Here is a 22,077-nt window from a genome sequence, read left to right as displayed (position 1 = left end):
GCTGGTTGAACAAGTAATGCCAACTGTCTTTGTTGCCCTGTGGTTATGCGCCGTTTAATTAGTCGAATGAACAAACATCAGGAGCACAGCTCTATTCCATTCTCATACAACCGACCAGGTGTGTCTTCAGATAACATCTGAGACATTTCAGGTAAGAATTAAAATAATAGAAAATGTTTTTATTCAGTTTAAAACAGGTCCAACAGGCAAGCGAAATGTAGCAGTATATTCACTTTTAGACAACACAGGGGAAACCAGTGAATCAAGAATATTTACAGGCATAGAGATGAAGTGTTTAAATTAGATATATCCTTGTACTGTGTTCAGCTGCACAAACTCATTTTCTTTAGAGGACAAATGCTGTTAAAATGTCAATGCTGTTTTTATGGCAGGTATTTCAACACCATTTATGGCTCCAATCCAACTTCAACTTGACATTCTTGTTGGTCATGTACTGTGATAACAAATGAGCAATGTGTATCAGCAGCATACAGATGGTACAGCGCACCACATTAACCAGCATGCTACTGCTTTCTGTCAGTTCCATCTATATGCAAGGACACCTCTCTGCCTACCAAGTGCACAAAAACTAAAGTACAGTACTTTGTATAAAAATAGACCAAAACAAGGCAAAATGTTGATTTAGACTGAGGATAACTGTAAATAACATTGCTGCAAGAGATTAACAATAAAAATACAGAAACGGGTATATTTACAGATGTTTTGGAGACAACAGCTGTTGATGCTTTGTACAGGATTTTCTATAATTAGTGCTCTTTTATTTCACAGAGCTGTTAAGGTTGAGAACACTTCATATAAACTGGGGGTTCAGAATCTGCAGGATGTGATGCATTTACTTTTTCTGGTTAATAGTCATGAAAGTCTCTAATTTGGAGACACAAACACTATGTTATTACATGTTAAAGCAAGCCAATAAATATCGTTTTTATCCAGAAAAGCAGTTATAGCCAAATAACTATTCTGTGATATCTGTGTGAAAGAAAACTATTTTTGTCCAGAAGCGAGAATTAAGTATAAAAGACAAAGTCTGTTCACTGTTCTTGCGTGCCCCAGGAAATATAGTCAGGCCTTGTTGCTGCGCTGTACTCGTCTACCAGCTGTTGGACAACTTCCCTCGAGTTGTCCAGCTCATCAAAGTTGTCCTTGAATATGTCCTCTTTGCGGAACTGCTCCAGGAAGGCCTCGCGCTTACGCAGTTTGTCGTACTGCCTGCATGTCCGCTCAAACAACTGCGGGACAGCAAAAAAGAAAAAGTGACATCAACGCTAACATCCCAAAGTGAGAAAAGAACCAAAAGGTTCTTTTTCAGATTTTTTTTTTAGAACAATCACACTTTCTGTTTTGTTTCTTTGCCTTGGTGTTACGGGAAAGAAATGAAGTCTATTGCATGACTGAAACTTCTGTGTAACACTAATTTCCCCTTGCTTTAATTTTGGAACCTACATTCATGAGAAAACAAAGCACAGCAATATAACCACCAGTAAAGGCTTTCTAAATCACCTTAGATTGAGTAATATAATGAAATGACATGGCTATAGCTTCTTTTAGTTTTACAACTCGTTTTAAACCAGTAAAAAGATTACTTAGTTTTGAGGAAATGTCTTGTTTGGCAGCATGATAATCCAAAACCTAATTTTTCCTGGAATCCCCCATGAAATGCTGCTTGGGCAGCTCACTGCATATCCTCAACTATGAACAAGGACAGATTAAGGTCTCCACTACATAGCTACACACTGGAACTGAACATAACTTTCCAATATGCACTTACAGAGGAGATACTTGTGTGGTTGGCCATCATCAGGCCGCTGACTCGGTGAGCTGAGGGCAGGTACGGGGACTTTCTGGACAGAGCCACCTGGATGCTGGCGGGACCCCAGGGAATAAAGCTGGCAAGTTTACGTTCCCGGATCCTTTGGAGGCTTTTATGTACCTAGAGTCAGTTCACATATGTTTAAATATAGTCCTAACATAATTATGTTGGATCAGTTCAACACCTCAGACAACAGATGTACAATTGTACCTGTGTTGGGTCAACCTCCCCCTGGATGATGTTGAGGATGGCGATGTAGCAGTGGCTAGGCTGCCTCTCTCTTCCTGTGGACACCATCACATTCTTGGGTTGTAGGAGTCTCCTCATCACGTCCAGCACTGTGGTTTTCCTCACACTAGCAACCTGAGACACAGCAGGGTGATTGATTTCAAACGCAACACCATCGGGATTATTTTCTAATTTCACACGCATCACAAGGGACGCAACTCACCGACTGGTCAGTAGTGAGAGGTGTGTATCCAGTCATAAGGAAGTGGAGACGGGGTGTGGGGATGAGAGATGCGATCAGGCCAATAAGGTCATTGTTCATATAGCCTGGGTAGCGCAGAGTGGTTGTGCTTGCAGACATAATGGTGGAAACCTGCATGTATGAATGTTAAAGCAGACATTGACAAATTAAGCTCCTTTGAAATGTTATTTGTGCACTATATGCTCAATAGCTGTGTTTAAAAGACAGATACTTTATTGATAGAACAACTAAAATTATTGATCAGCTCTAGTGAAAACACAAATTTTTCATCTTCCCACAAAATAATAAAAATATATTATAAAAAAACAAACAACAACCACGCACCCAAATGTAAATCAAACCCTAAGCTTTTCTTTTTTTTTGCCACTTGGCCCTAAAAAAAGTGTAGCTCAAGTCAAGCACTTTTAAACTGTTTGGAAAGTGAAGCCAAGTGTGGTTCTTTTCAAGAAATCTGAAATCCATTTTAAAGTTCAACTAACTTGTCAAACTAGTTTGTGCATCTTGTAATTTCTGCATTGGGCGCCACGTCTCGCGCAGTCTGTCTCAACATTTGTCTTTGTTCAAATACATCAAGGAAGACTGCAAACTACACCTATAACTAAGACCTGCTGACTGACAACCAAAAAGAGAGGCAGAGGCTCTAACACAGTGTTATATCACTCACTCACCAGCTGATTGATCTGGGAGAATGAGGGGTTCTGGATATGCAGCCTGTCGGTGGCAATCCGATTTAGAGCGGTGTTATCCAAAACCACCTGACGCACAAGCACGGTTCACATACAAAGGGCAATGATTAGACAAATGAAGAGGAAAAACAAGGGAGAGGGAAAAACTCTCCAGCAAAACAGTATAGTGAAAGCCAATACACTACTACAATGTTAAAGAAAGGGTGAGAGGATATCGCAGTAATGATGCAGTAAAGGAACCTCTTAAGAAGCAATACAGTGTGCTGTTGTTAGAGGAGTTGAATATAAAAGACACACTGTACAGTCTCAACAGGGGGACCAATTCTTGGGCAGATTCTATTAGCTCTGCGGCTAATTTAATCAACATGGGGGCCTTATGCAAGACCCTGGAGGAAGTAGGTATTAAAGGGGAAACACCATTAGACTGTCAGAGCATCTCAGACTAATACAATCACCAATTCAGGACTTAGATTTAATAAGTTCGATATTAGATAGGATTTGCTAGGGCTCAAGGCTGGCACTCCAATTTGCTTCTTTATTAGCCTGCTAGACAAGTAGTGAAGCAGCCTCAAGAGTAGATCTTCAACAAAGGAAAAGATAAGAGTTAGACAGTCTCTATCTGTCAGTAGCATCATAAAACAAGATTGTGCAATTCAAAATATAAACAAAATGCCATAAAAAGCATCCATCAAAGGCACCGTCAGCAATTAAGCTGTAGTGCTTAAAGCCAAGTGTCACATAATTTCACTTTAAAAGACAAATTACAACAGAGTAGTCAAATTGGGGGGAAAATATTTAACAGTTTTTGTATCTGTGTTATAATGTCACACTGAAAAGTTAAAATTAACATAAAACAGACCTTAAAGAAACCTTTTCAGTGAAGTATGGGTTCCTTATAAAAGGAGATAGCTACAGTAGTATACAGACTTTAAGTACTCACTGGCCACTTTATTAGGTATACCGTGTTAGACTCCCTCTGGCCTTCAGAACCACCTTAGTTCTTCATAACACAGATTCAACAAGGTGCTGGACACACTCCTCAGAGATTTTGGTCCATATTGACATGATAGTGTCTCATAACTGCCGCAGGTTTGGCCTAGCCCTTCTTCCTCTAACTGCTGACAAGGCATTTTTGGAGAACTGACACTCCCTGGATAGTTTCCTTTTCTTTTTGGGGGGGCCCCATTCTCTGTAAACCCTAGACATCGTTGTGTGGGAAAAAACCCAGTAGGTCAGCAGTTTCTGAAATACTCAGATCAGCCCATTTGGAACCAACAACCATGCCGCATTCAAAATCACCTTTCTTCCCCCATTCTAACTCAGTCATGTTAACCAAGTCTAGATGCACAACATGCATTGGGTTGTTGCCATGTGATTGGATTTTTAGATGTCTGCATAAACAGGAAACTAAACAGCTGTACCCAATAAAGTGGCCAGTAAGCACATGTTAAGACATCTCATCTCAACATGTTAAATTTTATTGGGTGGAATAGCTGAACAATTTGGTTTGTTTTAACTTTATTTTGCATGGCATGGTTATAGGGTTTCCAAAAATGCTGATTGCTATATCCCTATGCCATCTTGTGAGATTATTTATGTCATTGGTGTGTAATGATGCCAAGAAAGCAATGGGATTAATTAGTATCCTTTCTTTTTTTCCTTTTTATAATGCTGCTGCTCACCACGCAGTCTGCATTCTGAGTGAGTCTCTTCAACGTCAGCAGTGAGTTGTATGGCTGAACAACCACATCACTCATCTCATCCTGGTTTGGGAAGACTGAGTAAGTCTGAACCAGCTTCTTTGGGTACCTGTGGGACAGAAATTATATATTATTTGCTCGTACTATACTGCAAGAAAAAGAAATACAAGGGATCAAGTCGAGTATGTGCATGCGGACCTGTCATTGAGCCTCTCCAGGAGATAGGATCCAAGCCCCGAGCCTGTCCCCCCAGCAATCGAGTGACACAGGACAAATCCCTGCAAAGACAAAGGATCACTCAATACCTTCAATTTCAAGCTACAGAGTGCGCCACACATGTGTGAACCTTACTGTGAACTCTTCTGAAGCAGAACGTTAAATGTGCCTGTGGGTGTGCAAATGCCTCTTTTCCTCTGCAGTTATATAAATGGGAACGCAGCCCCACCTCACAAATAGGCTCCCTCACCCCCCCAAGACAGCCCAGTAATACCTGCCTTCTTCACTCGCCCGGCTATTATCACCAGACATACCGCACGCCACACCCTGCCAACATACACATGCCCACAGCAGCTCGGCCCACCTTCCTATCCAATGCACACACGAGTGCACACACTAAATAATAATGTGGGGTCATAATGTGAATGAGTTACAGAAATTGCAGACCTTCGAAAGGAAATGCGACTGTTATTTTATGGGAGGTTGGCAGCTGAAGAAAGTTCACCCCAAAAAAAAAAAAAAAAAAAAAAGGACGCTAAGAATAATAGTGAGGCATGGCTAGGGCTGTGCTGGTTTTAAGATGACAGGCTCTGGCACCATTTTAGCATGCCGTTTCTATCAAGTCATTCATTTCTACATGCATTTTACCACAACAAAAACAAAACGCAAGCCTTAAAGACTGAGAGAAATCATGCCTGAGTAAAATCCACCACTCCATAACAGTATTCAGACAACGAATGGGTTTACTCAGTCTAGACTGAGCTTCACCTCCAAAAAGTCACTGAAAAGAAACACAAATCAACCCCAGAGACACCAAAACTGCCCACGTGACCACAAAGAAAGACAAAATGATCGCAAAATGACAACAAAGAGACACTGAGACACCAACTGCTCCACTACAAAGAGACACAAAATGACCACAGAGCGACACAAAATGATGACAGACATTACCAGTTAACCAGATCACAAAGAGACAAATGGAACTGCAGCATGACCACAAAACTACAAAGAAACACAAAACAAGCTACAAGGTGTAAGTATATCCATATCAGACAGAAAATCCCTGTAATTTCAACAGGTTCAAAAGTAATCCCCTCACATTAACAACAAATACCTGACACTTTAATGCATGAATAAGGTTTAGGCTACAGTTTCAAGCTGCTCTTAAAAATGTAATATTTCTACACACATCCATATCAATTTACTCTTAAATCAATTTTTAAAATTCCACACTGCCACAGCCTCAATCGTCCCAGCCCTCTGGGATAGTCAGTATGTGACAAAAGATAAACTTGCCTCCAAGCTGTCGCTGCCATCTGCCTCTCTGTCAATAATGTCGAAGATGTCTTCTTGAATTTTTTTTCCCTAGAGGTAGAGAATCCAGAGCAGATTTTAGATGTGTTATTAAATTTTTTATTGAGATTAATGGGGTAAGGGTAAAAAAAACAAAAAGAAAAAAGTAGGTTATATCAGGTGATCACCTGTGCATAGCCACTAGCCCAGTTGTTCCCAGCACCTCCACCATGCTCAGACAGGTAGATGTTCTCTGGGTTGTACAGGTTTGCATATGGGGAGTTAAGGATGGAGTGGATCACGCGGGGCTCTAAGTCGAGGAGAACTGCACGAGGGATGTAGTGCTCATCGTCAGCCTTTGGGGTTTTAATCAAAAACAAGCGGTTAGATGAAAACACTGCAGTGTTGAGCTTGTCGTCTCCCTGCAGGAGCTTGGTTCTTACAGTTTACGATACAAGCATGCCACCTAGTCGCAAATAATATGATTGCACTTCAGCTGCATAGAAGCAGAAAATGTAGGCTGATTGTAACACATAGCAAGAGACTATGTGCTACGAAGCAGAATACTTCTGCTCCACTTACCTGATAGAAGAATACATCCTTTCTGTCGGTCCCTTCTGTAGCAAACTCCTCAACAATCCCCTCTGGACTTATGCCATGCTCAGCACACAGCTGCTTCCAAAACTCAAATCCGACTGAGTAACAGGGAAGGGGCACAAGTAAACAAAACATGTTCATTTTGACTACTCAAACTGGTACAACTTTACTCTAAATGCACGGATGCCCGTTACCATAAAATGCATATCATAAAGGCACCTGATGGTAACCACACAATATGCACAAGTTAACATTATGTTTATAGACACTATTAGTCAATTGGTAAGCTAGGATACAAGGTCGTTGTTTCTGTTACATTTAAAGTTAGCTCGACTTATTATTAGCAGTTAGCTACTGTCGTTACACAGCAGAATACATGGCAATCTGATGACATCTCGCACAGCTAACAATAAAAAAAGCTGTAGCGGTTTCAACGCTATCAACGTCTTTGCACGTACTTTGGTTTCCGCACTGTCCGAGCTGAAGCGTTATGATTTCCCGCGGCATGTTCCGTCTTCAGTCGCCCCTTATTTAGCTAGCTCTTGTAGTCTGCCTGCTAGCTAAATAATAGAAGAAAATAGCCACTGCTTTCACACCGCTTCACCTCTGCCCGCTCCTTCCCGCTTGGTCCTGCGGTGACGCTTCAAGCAGACTTCTTCTACTGTTGGTTAGCGAGTCGCAAGGCGACTCTAAACGTGTGCTGCCACCGGTCGTGTCGGAGTGTGTAGTGCTGTAAGGAACCGTAAAATATGCCTTACATCATCTGTCAACCTGTCCATCACCAATGCAAGCAAGAAGGGGCTCAGAGACACTCTTACTGCACACCCCAGCTTGCTTTGTTGCCTGGTCTACACAATGCAACTCTTTCTGACCGTCTATATGCTTTTCAATCAAGACTCTGAAAGCAAACATCGCATCTGTATTGTTCTTTCTCATTTTTAAGCCAGACTGCAGCTTCCTGATCATCACCTTTATTCAATTTCTCTTTCCCATAGCTTCATTTTATGGCTTATCAGCTTTTCGCCCAAGTAGAGCTTTGAATATTATCCCTTGTTCTTGAAAATGTATACCAACACACTTCTCCATTCCTCAGATTCTCCATTCTCCAAGATTGTGATAAACAATATGGTTAAAAAATTCCACTCTCATAGACATCTCCATACCTCCACACTTATGTAATCTTGGCCAACTGCCTCTCCACTCTTCATCCCCTTCATTCTCTTCATAGCTACTTCCTCCTTACTAATCCTCTGCCCTTCCTGATTCACTAACTGTCCTCCATCTCTCCCCTCTGTTATTTTCGTTATTCATTAGCTCTTCAATGTACTCAGCACACTCTTTAGTACAGCTTCCATCTGTAATCAGTCTAACCTGCTGCACATCCTTTCATTATAAACATTATATAATAATAATAATAATAATAATAATAATAATAATAATAATAATAATGTTCCCCTTGTTTGTATTCATCAATGTCATTATAGAATGTGACCACAAGGGGACAGTGTAGACACATTTTAAAATGCTCAACTGTAAGCCCACTGTCTATGAGATAAATTACAGTAGCTAAATAAACAGGTATACAGTTAAATTTAGATAATTTAGACAGGGAAGTAAAGTTCTTTTCATAACAAGCCGTTTTCATTAATAGGTCGTAAGTAATGAATTGTACGAGATGATATTTTTAATAGGCTTAAAATCATGATGAATAAAGAGGGAAGAAGTGGGTGGTTGTGGACAGCTTAATCGAAAATGGGTTAGGTTTTTGGTGTGGAAAATTACAGTCGCAATAGCGCTTTCATTTTCAACTTTGCCGACGAAGTGCTTCAAAATAAGCAAAGATGTTCCTACTGCACCTGAATGCCTCATGACGCAGGGCCAAAGTGTATTGTGATTGGGCCGCTGACGGCTCAGAAAAACAGGTGACGCCATATTGTAAGTTCTCCGAATCGAGCGCCGCATTTCTGCAAAAAAAATGACAAAATAGTAAGTGTTAGCTGCTTTTGAAACGTTTATCCATTTGCTTTGATAAAATATTTTATTTTAATATAGTCAAATGTGTGTTGTTAGACCATAATAAAGTGGTTTGGCTGGCGTCATTTGCTTTTAGCTTAAAAATCCGTTAGCATAAATGTTAGTGGAGCGGCGCTGTGGCGCTCCTTATGAAGCTGTTTACATGGTTCCACTTAGCTTAAATCTTTATTTTACAGGCTTACTTTGTCAGGAGTAGGACGCTGAGATGACTCACACTGGAACAATGCAAGGGGCAGACGTGGGGGATTGCTCTGCTAATCAGAGCGCTGATATCTGCCTTCGAAGTCGTTCATGCTCTAGCGAAAGAGATGGCCAAGTACGAGCTGTCAAAGCTGCTCTCCAGTCCAGGCTGGGGCCCTATGAGCCTGTCCTGACCTACCTGCAGTCTGTCCTGGTCTGGGAAAAACCCTTTCATTGTGTCCTTCTCTACATTGTGATCAACGTTGTGTTCTGGTAAGTTTTAGCTTGTGTTAGTTTGTGAGTTATGTTTCCTCAGTGTCTCTGTGTTACAGTTGCCGACATCCAGACAACACCAAGAGGCAAGACAGCGTGACTGGAAGCAGATGGTTCTTATACACAATGCAAATATTTTGCCTGTCAGTTCAAGATAAAGCAGCTGGCTGAGTGGCGGTACTATTTTTATGCACACTCTGCAGGGACTTTTCACTCAACTTTAATGCTCCAAACTGTTGCTTTTAATCTTGAAATCTGTGTAATGCTGTGGATTATCTCTACCAATTTTACCAGTGAGCCTGTAAAGGTCAAATCTACAGTTAGTGTCATGGGGATAAGAGGGGAAGTTGTTTCACTATATGAATATGTAAGTATGTTTGAGTGTTTCACTGGGCCAAATTTTGGCTTACTTAGTTGACCTGGGTATTGCTAGATGTACAGGAAGGATCATTGACCTGACACATGGAAAGAAAGCCTGACTGGTGGGCATGTTTGCAGAGTTCTGGCGTTCAGCCTGAATTTGATTAGACCACCAAGCGTTTCAGAACGTTTACACTGCATCTGCTTTATCTTTGCTTCTGCACACACATAATGGTGCAGGCCATTTTCAGCCCAGAGTGATGCAGCCGTAACCCCAAAGTGACTGAAAGTTAGACATTAACAAGGGCAGCCGCTCTCACAGTAGGACAGGGTTGTCCTGATTTTCAACATACAGGTGGCGGATGACAAACTCGTGAAACCACGAGCTGCATTTTCAGTGCTGAGCACTTGTTGTGTTCTCATTTTTCAGTGACCCAACTTTCCATAAACATTTTCACATTGCTTTTGTTACTGTCACTTCTAATTACAGCATTAACCCAAATACTGACACCCCTTGTTCTGCCAGCAAATTCTTTGTTAGGTTAATCTCTAACCGGTGATTGGCAGAATCCTGCAGCATTGTTGTTCCCATTACATTTTGGAGTCTTGTGATCTGAAAATGGAGCAGCAGTTGGGATTTAGTTAGGGTTGTGTGCAAGACAGAAAGATGGAAAAAACCCTGAAACCTTATGTATAGTTAGACCACATTTTTTACAATATGAACATCTGTTAGTCTGTTGGATTAATATCATCTAAATGTTTATTGATATAATTGATATTACAGTAGTGTGTGGAGTTAAAAGAAATGGTCAAATACTCTACTTACTGCCAACCTTCTTGTTTAAAATACATTTGTGTAAGACACCAGAGGGTGGGCTTTCTTTCTTATTCTGACTTTGACAATAATAAATGGAATTTGCTCAGACTGTCTTGCGGTTTAATTAATTTTGCATTAACTTTTTAATTACATTGCTCTGTGATTGTTTATGCCTATGAAAGCAAGAAATAGATGCACTGTGTTCATGTGTTTTCTGTGGTTTATCCCCTGCCAGGTTCTTCGCTCTGACCTCACTGCGCCTGATATTCCTGTCGGCATCTGGCATGGTTGTACTCGTCTGTCTAGATACCTGGAGAAATAAGATCTGGCCAGAGATTAGAGGTGCTAAATTTTGTCTCAATGTATATTTGTATATTTAAGAGAATACATCATATTCTGCATTTTCCTTTTTTTCCGCTTCTGGAATGTCATAGATTGTGCAAAATGCAGCCAATTCAATCCCTAATGTACTGTGGCTGTAGCAAATGTACTTTTGTTCCTAGAATAAATGTGACATCAGTCAGCAGCCTTGTACTCTGGACTTTGAAAGTGATCTGTATTAGTCATGAAACGGTTCATCTTTGGCAGTGGTTTTTAAAATCCCGAAGACACTGTAGATGAAAGCCAAGCAAATGTCTAAATAATGTATACATAATGTTACACAGTGATATTTAATGTTTCTTAAAGTGATGAATGTTCTCTCCCTTTACAGTCAGAAAGCTGGATGAATCAGAAAATGAGAGGTTTGTAGCCACTGTTGTTTTTTTTTTGTTGTTTTTTTTATTCTCATATTGCAGCATTAGTTGAATGATAAGGAGTTGATTAAGCAGTAAGGAGTTAAATGATTGTGTCCCTGTCTAGCTGGGGTCTGGTGCATCCTGGCACCCTCAGTGTGCCTGAATTGTGCCACCATATTGCTGAGGCCTGGGTCAGTGGAGTGGTTGTGAAATCCAGTATTGTGCAGTACAAGCGTCAAAATCCTGGCACAGTGAGAGCTACACACAATAACACAATGACTTCATTCTGTATCACAACACCTATTGTATGATTTTTAAGTTATCCCTGTTTGATTTACCTATTATCCTTTTCTAATTTTTTTTCCTTCACTGGTTTATTAACTCGGTCACACTAGAGGAAAAATAGGCGGTTGACCAATGATTGCGCAGAATTTTTTTCACATTGGGCGAGCAACTTGTGGTTGAGCATGCAACCTTTGAACATTCAACCATCAACCTTTGGGAGACCATTTTGTAATCACAAGGCGACCTGTTGGGAGGCAACACCCAGTCACAGTCCAAGTTGGACTTATTGGAGTCGCTCAGACAGTTTGGCAGAGGCTTGAAGAAAATTGTTGTCTAATTTGTAAACACAAACAGTTGGAGTCGGTCTGTAACGATGGACACAACTTACATGTGACGATTATCTTTGCAATAGATCATTCTAGTCAGCTGCTTGTTTTCTTGTTATATTCCTGTATAATATCAGTTACTGAGCAGCTATCTTTGTCCAGTTAAATCACAGTTATTGCTGTTTTATCATTGTCACTTTAAAGACTGCAACTGACTGTGATTTGTCATTGTCCTGCTCGCCATCTTTAAAGTTACCATTTCGAAGAGATTCCACATGTTGGGGTTGGAATACTTTTGGTCGTGATACGGTCTCCTGTTTTCCCTAGTGTGACTGTAGCTGTGGATAAGTGCACCATGGGCAACACGATATGGTGTTGTTGACTATTTTCTGTGTGTGTGTGTGTTTTTTGTTTGTTTGCTTGTTTTTTGTTTGTTTTTGTTTTTCCGGCTCTTCTGTGACAGTTTTGCATCGTGACCTGTGGAGTGTTCAGCTGTTTGGCTATCATTGGACGCTACATTCCTGGATTAGTGCTCTCCTACTCTGCTTGTGAGTCCGAGCAGTTTATCCAGTTCTAATTAAAAACCCACGCCTCTTCACAGAACTATGTTGGCAAAGAAACTCTGCCTGACTAGTCTAATTAAAAGTGCATGGGTGGGGAAACCAGATCTGTGGGGGCTCAGTACCGGGGCCTGATCTGTGAGGTGATTAAAATGTGGATGAGGCAGACCAGGCAGGAGTGAAAGAGCCAGGCAGAAAGCTAAGGAGGTCAGACAGAGACCAAGCTAATCTCCTAACCTTCAACCAGTAGGCTGCAAAGCTGGGCAAGGAGGACATCTGACGTCTGAAACAATCCAAACATCAGCTTGTACTCTACATATTAAACCTCTATTCCCTGTCCCTCAGTTTTTCTTTATCACAAAAAAAAGTCAACAGGCTATCTTTCTGTAGTGAAATACTGCACTTTAATAGAAATGTCCCTCTTCTCTATCTTAACTAGTATTCTCTCTGCCCCTCCTCTAGTGTTAGCTACTCTCCTGACTCCTCTGGCAGCCTATCACAAGCTTTTCCAGCATCTTGGCATCAAGCTGGAGCCAGTCCTGCAGCGGCTGGACTTCAGCGTTCGTGGATACATGATGTTAAAGCCCATTGACAATCAGTGTAAGTTGTAAACCAAATTGTATCGTGTATATTTTTACTAGAATTGGAAGCTAACTGGATTTTATGTAAATTTATTCGTTTGAGATGAAACTGTTGTTAAGACAATTTCCACTCCAGTAAATGAGACCAAAGTGCAAATATCAGAGTAGAGATAGTGATGTAAAGTGGGTTTTTTTTCTTTGTTTGTTGATTAATCTGTTAATCAGTTCTAATTTTACAAACCATTTCTAAAACTGGTTGTCCTGCACACTGTGTATTTAACTACTACAGTTAAAATAAGCTGGACTCAGTAATTATTTGTTGTCTTGGTCACTCCACTCTGCAGTCCTACGAAGACCTCTACATGGTGCAGCCTCGGGTGAAGCCAGTGACAGTGAGGAGGAGTTGGCCGCTTTTTGCCCAACAGTAAGGCTGTTGCACTTCTAAAGCTCTTAATATTTTAATCAAACTGTTACTCACTATGCCTGCCTTTCTATTGTTTAAAGTCGGGGACATCATTCCTGAAATTTGTCTTCAAATATAGTTTTTGTTTTTGTTCATATTGTGATCTAGTAATTATGTCAACATACACAAAATGCTTCCTAAAGCAGAAGTAAACTTTTATATTTAAAGTGTTCATAATGAGTAATGTGAATTTGTGAAAAAAATCTTAGTCTTTACAATTCTATAAATTAAAATTTAAAGTCTGTCCAGGTTTTTTTTTTTTCTCTTTTAGTGAACATGAGTTGTTGTTAGTCAACAGTGTTGGTTACAAGGTTATAAAATGAAACGAAAGATGAAACATTCACTGCACCTATTGCTTTTTCAGCACACTGTTAGCTACAGCAGCACGTCAGCACCATTTCCTGTTGTGGTTAGGAACGTCACAAAATGTACCTGTTTATTTTTGTGTTAATGTGTGTTTGTGGCAAAGCCTGCAGACGGTAAAAGGATGAGAAACAAGCAGAGAGTCAAACTAAGAATGTTTCTCTGTTTATGTCAGAGTCGGAGTTACCAGCTTGACTGCCATCTTAAAAAAAATGCACCACAGCACAGCCTAAACCATTTCATTTTGTCTCCTAGTTTGATGATGCTGTTGTTGCGAAGGAGCTTGCACTGACCGACTCCGAGCATTCTGATGCTGAGGTTTCTTATACTGACAATGGAACATTTAACCTGTCACGTGGCCAGACCCCACTGACTGAAGGCTCTGAGGGTATGTATGCCAAAAAGACAGACTTCTTACCTCGATTTCCTGGTTAGTTCATGCTTCTGATCTTCTCCCTGTCTGTATTCCGGCCAGATTTTGACAGGCATAGTGATGCTGAAGAATCCTTTGCCCAGGACCTCCCAGACTTCCCCTCCATAAACCCTGATGCCACTCTGATGGATGATGATGATGACACGAGCATTGGACTGCCTAGCCTGGGTCTGTCTGGGCTAGCTAGTCACCGGGCTTCAGTGCTGGATGTGGAATCTCATCTTGACTCAGACCAAGAGGATCTAGATGCTGAACTTTCTCTTAGCAGCCTGCCACCTGCCTCTAATATCACTGGAGACTTGGCTGGAGTCATTGCCAGCAACATGATCCAGGCAGCAATAGCCGGGGCACTGCAACCACGGCCTCCTGCTGCCCAACGCAGAGAAGGTCCCCCCAGGGCCGGGGCCCACCGAAGCTATCGCAAGCAGTCCAGCTCTGAGCTAGACACAGACTTGGATGGAGAAGACTTTGAGATGCTGGATCAGTCTGAACTAAACCAGCTGGATCCCTTCAGTGAAGGTGCAGGTTCTAGACGGGGAGAGAGCCAGGGGTCTAACTTTTTGTCTAGCCTGCTTGGTAAACCACAGTAAGGTGTGTGTGTCTGTGTGTGCACAGCTTGAATGTGTGTTGATAAAGTATGAGAATGTGTGTGGGAGATGGTTTTAGGTTCCAGCACCCCTGCTCCTGATTAGCATCAGTTTATCACTGTGAAGTATTTCATATTTTCTATCTTTTCAGACTCTCTTTGCTGTAGTTTGAAAATGTGATCATCCAGAAAACTTTTACTTCGTAGGCTGAGCAATAGGTAACACAATAACATACATAAAACACATTCAAACATTAAATATACCAGCATTATTGAGCCTTTTTGCAGTCTTGTAACTTTACACACCACTCAGTTACAAGGTACAAGTACTTGTTGACTTCAAATGAAAGCCAGAGGCCATCAGATCTTTTCTACACCGAGGTCTAGACATACAGGGCTATTAACACAGGACCAAATGTGACATTCCTCTTGGTTGAGCTGAGCCATGTTTTAGTACTGATATTGTGCAACAGCCTTTTATATAAAAGCTTATTTAGGCATTGCAGTATTTGGATGTATCAGCCCTTCAATAAGTAGTAGCTCATGTTCATGTTGATACTCGGCTGTCTTTAACACGATCTGATGGAAGAGGATTAATTTGATGGTGCACCATCGAATTCATTTAGAGAATCATTTAGACAATTTAAACACTTGACAGCAGTTGCATATTTAGTCAGTGATTATGTTCTTCAATGAAGGTGAATGATATCTGGATAAAGTTCAACATTTTCTATTTTCCTTTTCTCTTGACTAACAGGAACGCATTCAAAGTTTATTTTGTCACAATAGTCTTATGTGGCCCAAAGTAGCTCTGTTACATTTGTGTTAATGAATTTGTTCCTCACATCAGAACATGCTTCTTTTTCGCGTGTGAGTAATTTCTGATTTTATTTTTTTTTCCATTTTCCTGCCCTTTAAAATGGCTCAATTACCTTGTGTGCATGTTAAATACCTGGAATGAGCCCTCGGGTTTGTTTGCGATTCAGTTTTTTGTTTGTTTTTGTTTTGTTTTTTAAAGAAAAAATTTAAAATAGTCTCTTTATGTCTTACCACTCTTGTATTCTATCTGGTTGACCTTCAAACTGACCTTCTTTTTTTTTTTTTTTTTTTTTTTTTTTTAAAAGAGAAAATTATATTCTCAAGGCTCTTTTACAATCTTAATAGGCGACCTTGTTTACATCAAGTTTGGATAGGAAGTTAACCTCATATCTTTTTTTTAAGTGTTATTTTATAGTGGCTTTTGCTGGTCGGCCTGATTTCCTATACATGGACAAACCATGTCTGTATAGTGTTTTAGAGTGGAAATGGCACTTGAAATTTCCATGAGCCACAAGTGAGATTTACTGAAATGCACATATGAAAAGTTAAAATGCTGGTTGTTTAATAGAGGGAAAAAACATCACTGTTTTCAATTGTGTTATTTTGAGAAGAAAATCGTAGCTGCAATTTTAGCACAGTATAGAAAAAAATCTGCTGGATTCAGAATTTAAATAGAACAATGTAAACTGATGGGAAATTGCAGAAAATAAATGTTACTAAATTAGTTGGACTTGGTTTGACCATATCAGTTAACAAGAATGTTTCTGTAGGCTGTTCTATGAGAAGTCCTCATCATGAGGGATTTGTAGGCTGTTTGTAATGTAATGTGCATAGTAGTGCATTTCCTTCTGTGTAACTGGTTTTGATATGTTTTGATGTGCAAATCATATTAAATAAAATGTTTGCAATTAACTGTCTCTCTGTTTATCAAAGGTGCTCTTAAGGCAATTCAGATGTACTTCATTTAATACCGAAAAGCTCTGGAACAACTAGAAAACCAGTCACGGCCTAATTTGACATTTGTGTTTTATTCCGTTTTAGATGGATCATCATAGCTGTGGACTTCAAAGAGCTGCAAGGGAATTTGATTTCTCTAAAGCAGTCTTTGGATAATAAAAACATTTTGTGTCACATTTGGTCACATGTCAAAGGTGTCCTGTTGGCCATTTAAAGTACAGTTGACTCATTGCCATTGTGGTCATAAGGTGATAGACATAGTCACTAACAATACACAGGTTGGCTGTGGCATTTAAACAATGCTCAGCAGGGGAAGTCTCAAATGTCCCAGGAAAGGGTGGACCAAAGACCAGCTTTTCAGTGTCATTATGTTTTTGTTTAGGAATTTTTTTCTTCTTCAATTCCTAATTTTTCTGTTTTGGAGCATTATTTTAGGGTCCCCCCGTGACACGTTTGTTTTCATTTTGTTAGACATGGCACAGTTGAAAATAAAAGACTAGTTTGTCATGTTGTGATATTTTGATATATTTTGATGACATACTTTTTGTTGATCTTATTATATAATGGGTAAATATCACCTGGCAGTAGTGATTGTGTTACTATTTATTGCGATAGTGTTCTAGGGTTAAGCAGCCCAAACTGTGCCTAGAAAATATGCCACACATGATATCACCACCAGCACCAACATTTGTTTTAATGTTTAGATCAAATTCTGATCCTACCATCTGAATGTTACAGCACAAATTGAGACCCACCAGACCAGGCAACGTTTTTCTAACCTTTTAATTTGATGAGATACCCAGTAAGATTTTCTTCTGTAGCCCATCTTTCTTCAAAGTTCAACATTTAGAGATGCTCTTCTGTATATCTTGTTTATTGCACCCTGGTCATTCTCCTCTGACATTGAGACATTTTCACCCAGAGAATTGCAGCAACTCTTTTCTGATCATTCTCAGTAAACCCGAAAATATGGTTGTGAGGGAAAATTCCAGTAGGTCAGCAGTGTCTAAGATTCTCAGACCAACAACCATGCCACGTTCAAAGTCATCCAAATCTCCTTTTTTCCCTCATTGTGATGCTTTGTTTGAACGTCAGCAGGTCATCTCGACCATGTCCACATGTCTTCATGTATGAGTTGGTACCATGTGATTAGCTGAATAAATATTTGCGTCCGGGAACAGGTTAGGTTTTGGACTGAATTGACTGCTTCTGAGAACAGCCAAATAAAAAGAGGTGTCACTCTACTTTTTTTCGGGATATCGCTAACGACATGGAATGAAGAAGGAGATAAAGTTCTACTAAACATAAAATAATTTAAGTAAAAGAACCATTGAGATACTTTAAACCTGTCATACTTAATAACTTTTGGGGCAGAATTAACAGAGGGGCGCTCAAACGCGAAGGCAGAAGACGGATTTTGTTCTGGTGTGTTGCATCTTTTAGCATGAACGATCTTTTCCGTGACGTACGTTTTGCGCGAAACTCGGATCTGGAAAGCTAAAGTGGAGTAGTTGGAAATGAGTAAAAAAGATAACGGTAGGTAAAAAGTTTATATTCTAGGCTATAACAAGTTAGATGGCTTGTCAGTCGCTTGCACTGAGCGAACGACGATTGTTAAAAGTCACAGATAAAAGGAAACGTTTAGCCAAACGGCTACAAGCTAGCGTTAGCTGAGACGAGCTCCGTGTTTTTATTCTTCTTCCACTTTTCCAAACGATATACTTGTTTTAAGGAGGGGAATCATATTTATATTAAAATAGATTAGGATGATGATTGTGGCCAGCGATATTACACTATTAGATATTAACATAATCATGAAAATCTACTTCTAGTATAAGTTAAGTGTAATGTTATGGTAAGTTTAGATAAACGTTAAACTTGTCCTGCTGTCATTCACAGGGGCGGGCGTCATCCTTGCCTACCTAAATGAGAAGAACCGGCCCTATAGCGCTCAGGATGTCTTCTCTAATTTACAAAAGCAACATGGTCTGGGCAAAACGGCGAGTTTAACACTTCAATGAGACAATTAGATGCCTAAAATTAACCTGTTTTTCATAGCCTACAACTAAGTGGTTTTTACACATTTCTTCCAACAGGCAGTGGTCAAAGCCATGGAGCTGCTGGCCCTGGAAGGCAAGATAAAGGAGAAAATATATGGCAAGCAAAAGATTTATTTTGCTGACCAGGTTAGTCTGTTTGTCTGGAATATTATGCACATATAATTTATAAGTAACCGGAATAACTCAATCTGTCCCACAGGCTCAGTTCAAAGATGTGAACGATGCAGACCTGAAGGCAATAGACCATCAGATCTCAGAGCTCAGTGAAGAGGTGCAATCCCTTACCCAGAGCTGCAGGCAGCTGGATGCAGGTGACATTTTCTGCTAATCACTGACACTATCTTCTCAGATTTTGCGCACTGTTAAGCCACAAGATGTGGCTGTTTGATACAGTAAACGGTTTACGATGAGGCTTGTCCCCACTTCTCTTTTCTCTACACGTGTTGTTTTTGTTCTACTGCATATGTTTGAAAGGGGATGTTCTGTAAATTTGTGTGAAATCTGTGATGACAGAACTGAAGGAGCTAAACAGCTCCCTTACAACAGAGGAAATGGTGTCAGAGATCCAGGAGCTAAAAGCAGAGTGTTCTGGGTACAGAGCCCGACTGGAGAAGATAAAGTCGGCCTCAAATCACATCACGCCAGAGGAGAAGGACAAGGTGAGGAATCCACCAGGGATCTGTCCCATGGCCTCTCTTATTTATAAATGCTGTGAAAAAGTATTTCCCCCTGACCGACTTTTTTTTTTTTTTCCATATTTGTCATATTCACACGTTTCAGTAAAATTTTAATTATGGAACTAGGCTATGTCATCGCACCCATTTGCCAATGAATCCCCATCTCGCTGTCCCTTCTCCCTGTTTGAGTACCATGGTCTACAGCCTTCAGTTGTCCTCTGTCTTCCACAGTGTCATAAAAATCTTAATGATTCATGAGTCAACTGTGCATATACTGTTGTTGACCTTGGATGGGGCTGGGGTTTTTTTCCTACAGAGTAGGGTACTGCTCCCATGTGGCTGTTTAACATCTCATTTCACTGTAGATCAGCTTGTTAGTCTCGGTAATGGTGGCGGCATAGTGCTGCATTCACATCATCTAGTAAAGCCTCTCGGGGTACTTCACGTAGTCTTGGTAACGGAGGATCCAGCTTGCCATGATCTCTTGCACTCAACAATCCTTCTTCTGGCGCACTTGGGGCTTGGTACCCAATCTCTGGTGGGGGTGATAATGATATCTCCCCCCCAACCTGTTGTACTGGCTCCCCCTTGCCATAGCATTTTTTTGTACCTCATCAATCTCTAACTGTGAGAGCAGTCCCTTCTTCCGAACGTTGGACCTGCAACGTGGATGTTGGGTATCGAACTTGCCACTCCTGCTCCAAAGGTGTGTAACCTTACCACTACGCTATCCAGCTGCTTATATATATTATTATTTTTAATTTGCAGGTTTATAAAGAACGAGATCTCTACGTTAAAGAGTGGAAAAAGAGGAAGAGACTGGTAATCTTTTTCACTCAAGTTCCTTTTTGTATTCGTAGCTCATGTTTCGTATTGCATGCCATGTATTTAAAAAATGCCGTACAATCCCTTTCATCAGTGTGAGTGAAACTGCATATGGATATGTTATTAAAGTGTTTGGCACCTTGTTTGTGTTAGGCTTCAGACATGACAAATGCAATCCTCGAGGGTTATCCAAAGAGCAAAAAGGAGTTCCTGGTGAGTTTAAGACACTTAAAAAAAAAAACTTTTTTAAGAATAAAATAAAGTTCTTGCTATTACCTGCAATATTCTGCTTCCTCACAGGAAGAAGTTGGAGTGGAGACTGATGAGGACTGTAAAGTAGTTCCTCCAAATACTTGAACAAGAAAGTTCTTTTACAGTCACCTTGCCACTAATCTAAGCAAATGGATTACACAGGAAAGCAATCTGAAGCCCAGAGAATACTTTATTTATGGCCTTTTTTTTTTTTTTGAATAGATAGTTCAACTTTAATAAATGCTTTAATTGAAAAAAAGTTCATAACTGAAAGTATGTTTTTATAAAAAACTGCTTTGTTGCTTGTGAAACTCTCAAGACTTTCACATCAATTGACAACACAGTCATGCTCTTCACCTCAAAGGCAACGCTGGTTTAAATTTTCCCTTTTAAACAGATTTAACCAATCCTGAGCTTTCCAGTGAAAATGTCAAGGCTTTATTTAAATGTTTAAAATCTGTTCTTGTTCAACTCCATCTTGCTTTTATTTTCTGAAAGCATAAATTAAAATGTATAATGTATATATCTATGTTTTTGAATTACAGTTGCACTGTTTTCTGCTTATTAAATGGTCAAGACCATAAATTCTGATGCTGAAGCGCCACAATTGTTTTAGTTTAATTCTTGTGAAGCATAAATAAAATAAGTTGCATTAGCTGCATAGTTGGGAACCACTGCCTAGCTTTATGATTTTTCCTGTTATTGTTATGCACAGATGCTCCATTTCCACATAATTTGGATGACAAAAAAACCCCTCAGTGGCCACTTTATTAGGCAAACCTATGAAATTAAATACAATCAAATACACAGTGTTCTCTCAGAGGTACAGATTTAAAACCTATTTTAAATATTCAACCTCCTTGGATTGTCAATTAAAAACGTCAACATTCAACACCACAGCAAACTACAACACTAACAGAGCTGTACATTAATGCATAGATGACACCCATCTGCTGGTGTACATTTAAAGAAAGAAAAAAATGTTATAAAGCAGAATTTAAGGCTCAGATTTCAGACTGGATTTTACAGGGGGGGGGGTAACTAAAAGTGGCCACTGAGTTCATGGCTTGTATAATAGAATTATTAATACACTTGAAACAACTTAAGCCAGTTACAAAAACAAAAACATTTCCATGAATACAGCTAACACAGGAAAGGATGTTTATAGAAACAACAAAAAAACCTTCATTAAAATGAGCTGTCACCTACTTGAAATTCACTCATAATTCAGCACACAGCAGCTGTAAATCTCAACACACAGCATGAACTTGGCTGCTGCAGTTCAAAGGGACAGTTTTTGGTGAGAAAAAAAAAAAAAGCAGGTTCTGGCTGATACACAACATGGCATGAACTGCATCTTAGCCACTGAGAACCACTGATAACAAAAGTAAACAATATTCATTCTGCTGGATTTGGACCAACTGAAGCTGAAATTTTAAGCTTTTTGATTAAAGGAAAATCTGAAAGTTGCAGAAAGATCACCACACACATTGCTTCATAGTGTGATGTAGCTCAATTATGAGAGAGAATACTCATTACATTTCCTGCCATTGAAGCCAAATTGAATTGAAATACGACAACTATAAAATTTTAAATGGCACACTGTAAAGACATTTAAATTTATACATACAATAATTTGACATTTCAGCACTTTATCAGCTTGTCACAGCTCCATT

The 22,077-nt window shown here is 39.9% G+C and overlaps 3 protein-coding genes across 3 annotated transcripts; 2 read left to right on the top strand and 1 right to left on the bottom strand.

The window, feature by feature from the left end:
• Positions 1 to 163: 163 nt before the first annotated feature.
• Positions 164 to 7,584, bottom strand: tubg1 (tubulin, gamma 1). The gene is made up of 11 exons (XM_086289734.1): positions 7,272 to 7,584; positions 6,799 to 6,911; positions 6,405 to 6,572; positions 6,220 to 6,288; positions 4,906 to 4,985; positions 4,690 to 4,816; positions 2,990 to 3,076; positions 2,283 to 2,432; positions 2,042 to 2,194; positions 1,790 to 1,951; positions 164 to 1,250 (listed from the first exon to the last, which is right to left on the bottom strand). Exons 1-11 carry the CDS (start codon positions 7,318 to 7,320, stop codon positions 1,053 to 1,055), a joined length of 1,356 nt encoding a protein of 451 aa, XP_086145860.1. The 5' UTR covers positions 7,321 to 7,584; the 3' UTR covers positions 164 to 1,052.
• Positions 7,585 to 8,677: 1,093 nt separating this feature from the next.
• Positions 8,678 to 16,542, top strand: retreg3 (reticulophagy regulator family member 3). The gene is made up of 10 exons (XM_086289733.1): positions 8,678 to 8,799; positions 9,024 to 9,300; positions 10,713 to 10,819; positions 11,190 to 11,220; positions 11,339 to 11,465; positions 12,289 to 12,373; positions 12,848 to 12,985; positions 13,311 to 13,390; positions 14,048 to 14,180; positions 14,268 to 16,542. Exons 2-10 carry the CDS (start codon positions 9,053 to 9,055, stop codon positions 14,813 to 14,815), a joined length of 1,497 nt encoding a protein of 498 aa, XP_086145859.1. The 5' UTR covers positions 8,678 to 8,799; positions 9,024 to 9,052; the 3' UTR covers positions 14,816 to 16,542.
• A 1,210-nt stretch (positions 16,543 to 17,752) lies between these two features.
• On the top strand, positions 17,753 to 21,076 carry psmc3ip (PSMC3 interacting protein). The gene is made up of 8 exons (XM_086289731.1): positions 17,753 to 18,123; positions 18,487 to 18,587; positions 18,684 to 18,773; positions 18,847 to 18,958; positions 19,161 to 19,306; positions 20,093 to 20,146; positions 20,303 to 20,362; positions 20,450 to 21,076. Exons 1-8 carry the CDS (start codon positions 18,105 to 18,107, stop codon positions 20,504 to 20,506), a joined length of 639 nt encoding a protein of 212 aa, XP_086145857.1. The 5' UTR covers positions 17,753 to 18,104; the 3' UTR covers positions 20,507 to 21,076.
• The last annotated feature ends 1,001 nt before the right edge of the window (positions 21,077 to 22,077 follow it).

The sequence above is a fragment of the Aulonocara sp. 'chitande type north' Nkhata Bay genome, linkage group LG4 (genome assembly GCF_057382095.1).
Source record: "Aulonocara sp. 'chitande type north' Nkhata Bay isolate Kocher_YH1m ecotype deep benthic linkage group LG4, A_spYH_male_GT1.1, whole genome shotgun sequence".
NCBI classification, from domain to species: Eukaryota; Metazoa; Chordata; class Actinopteri; order Cichliformes; family Cichlidae; genus Aulonocara; species Aulonocara sp. 'chitande type north' Nkhata Bay.
Note: the sequence above shows the minus strand (reverse complement) of the source record. Positions and strands in the feature narration are given on the sequence as shown.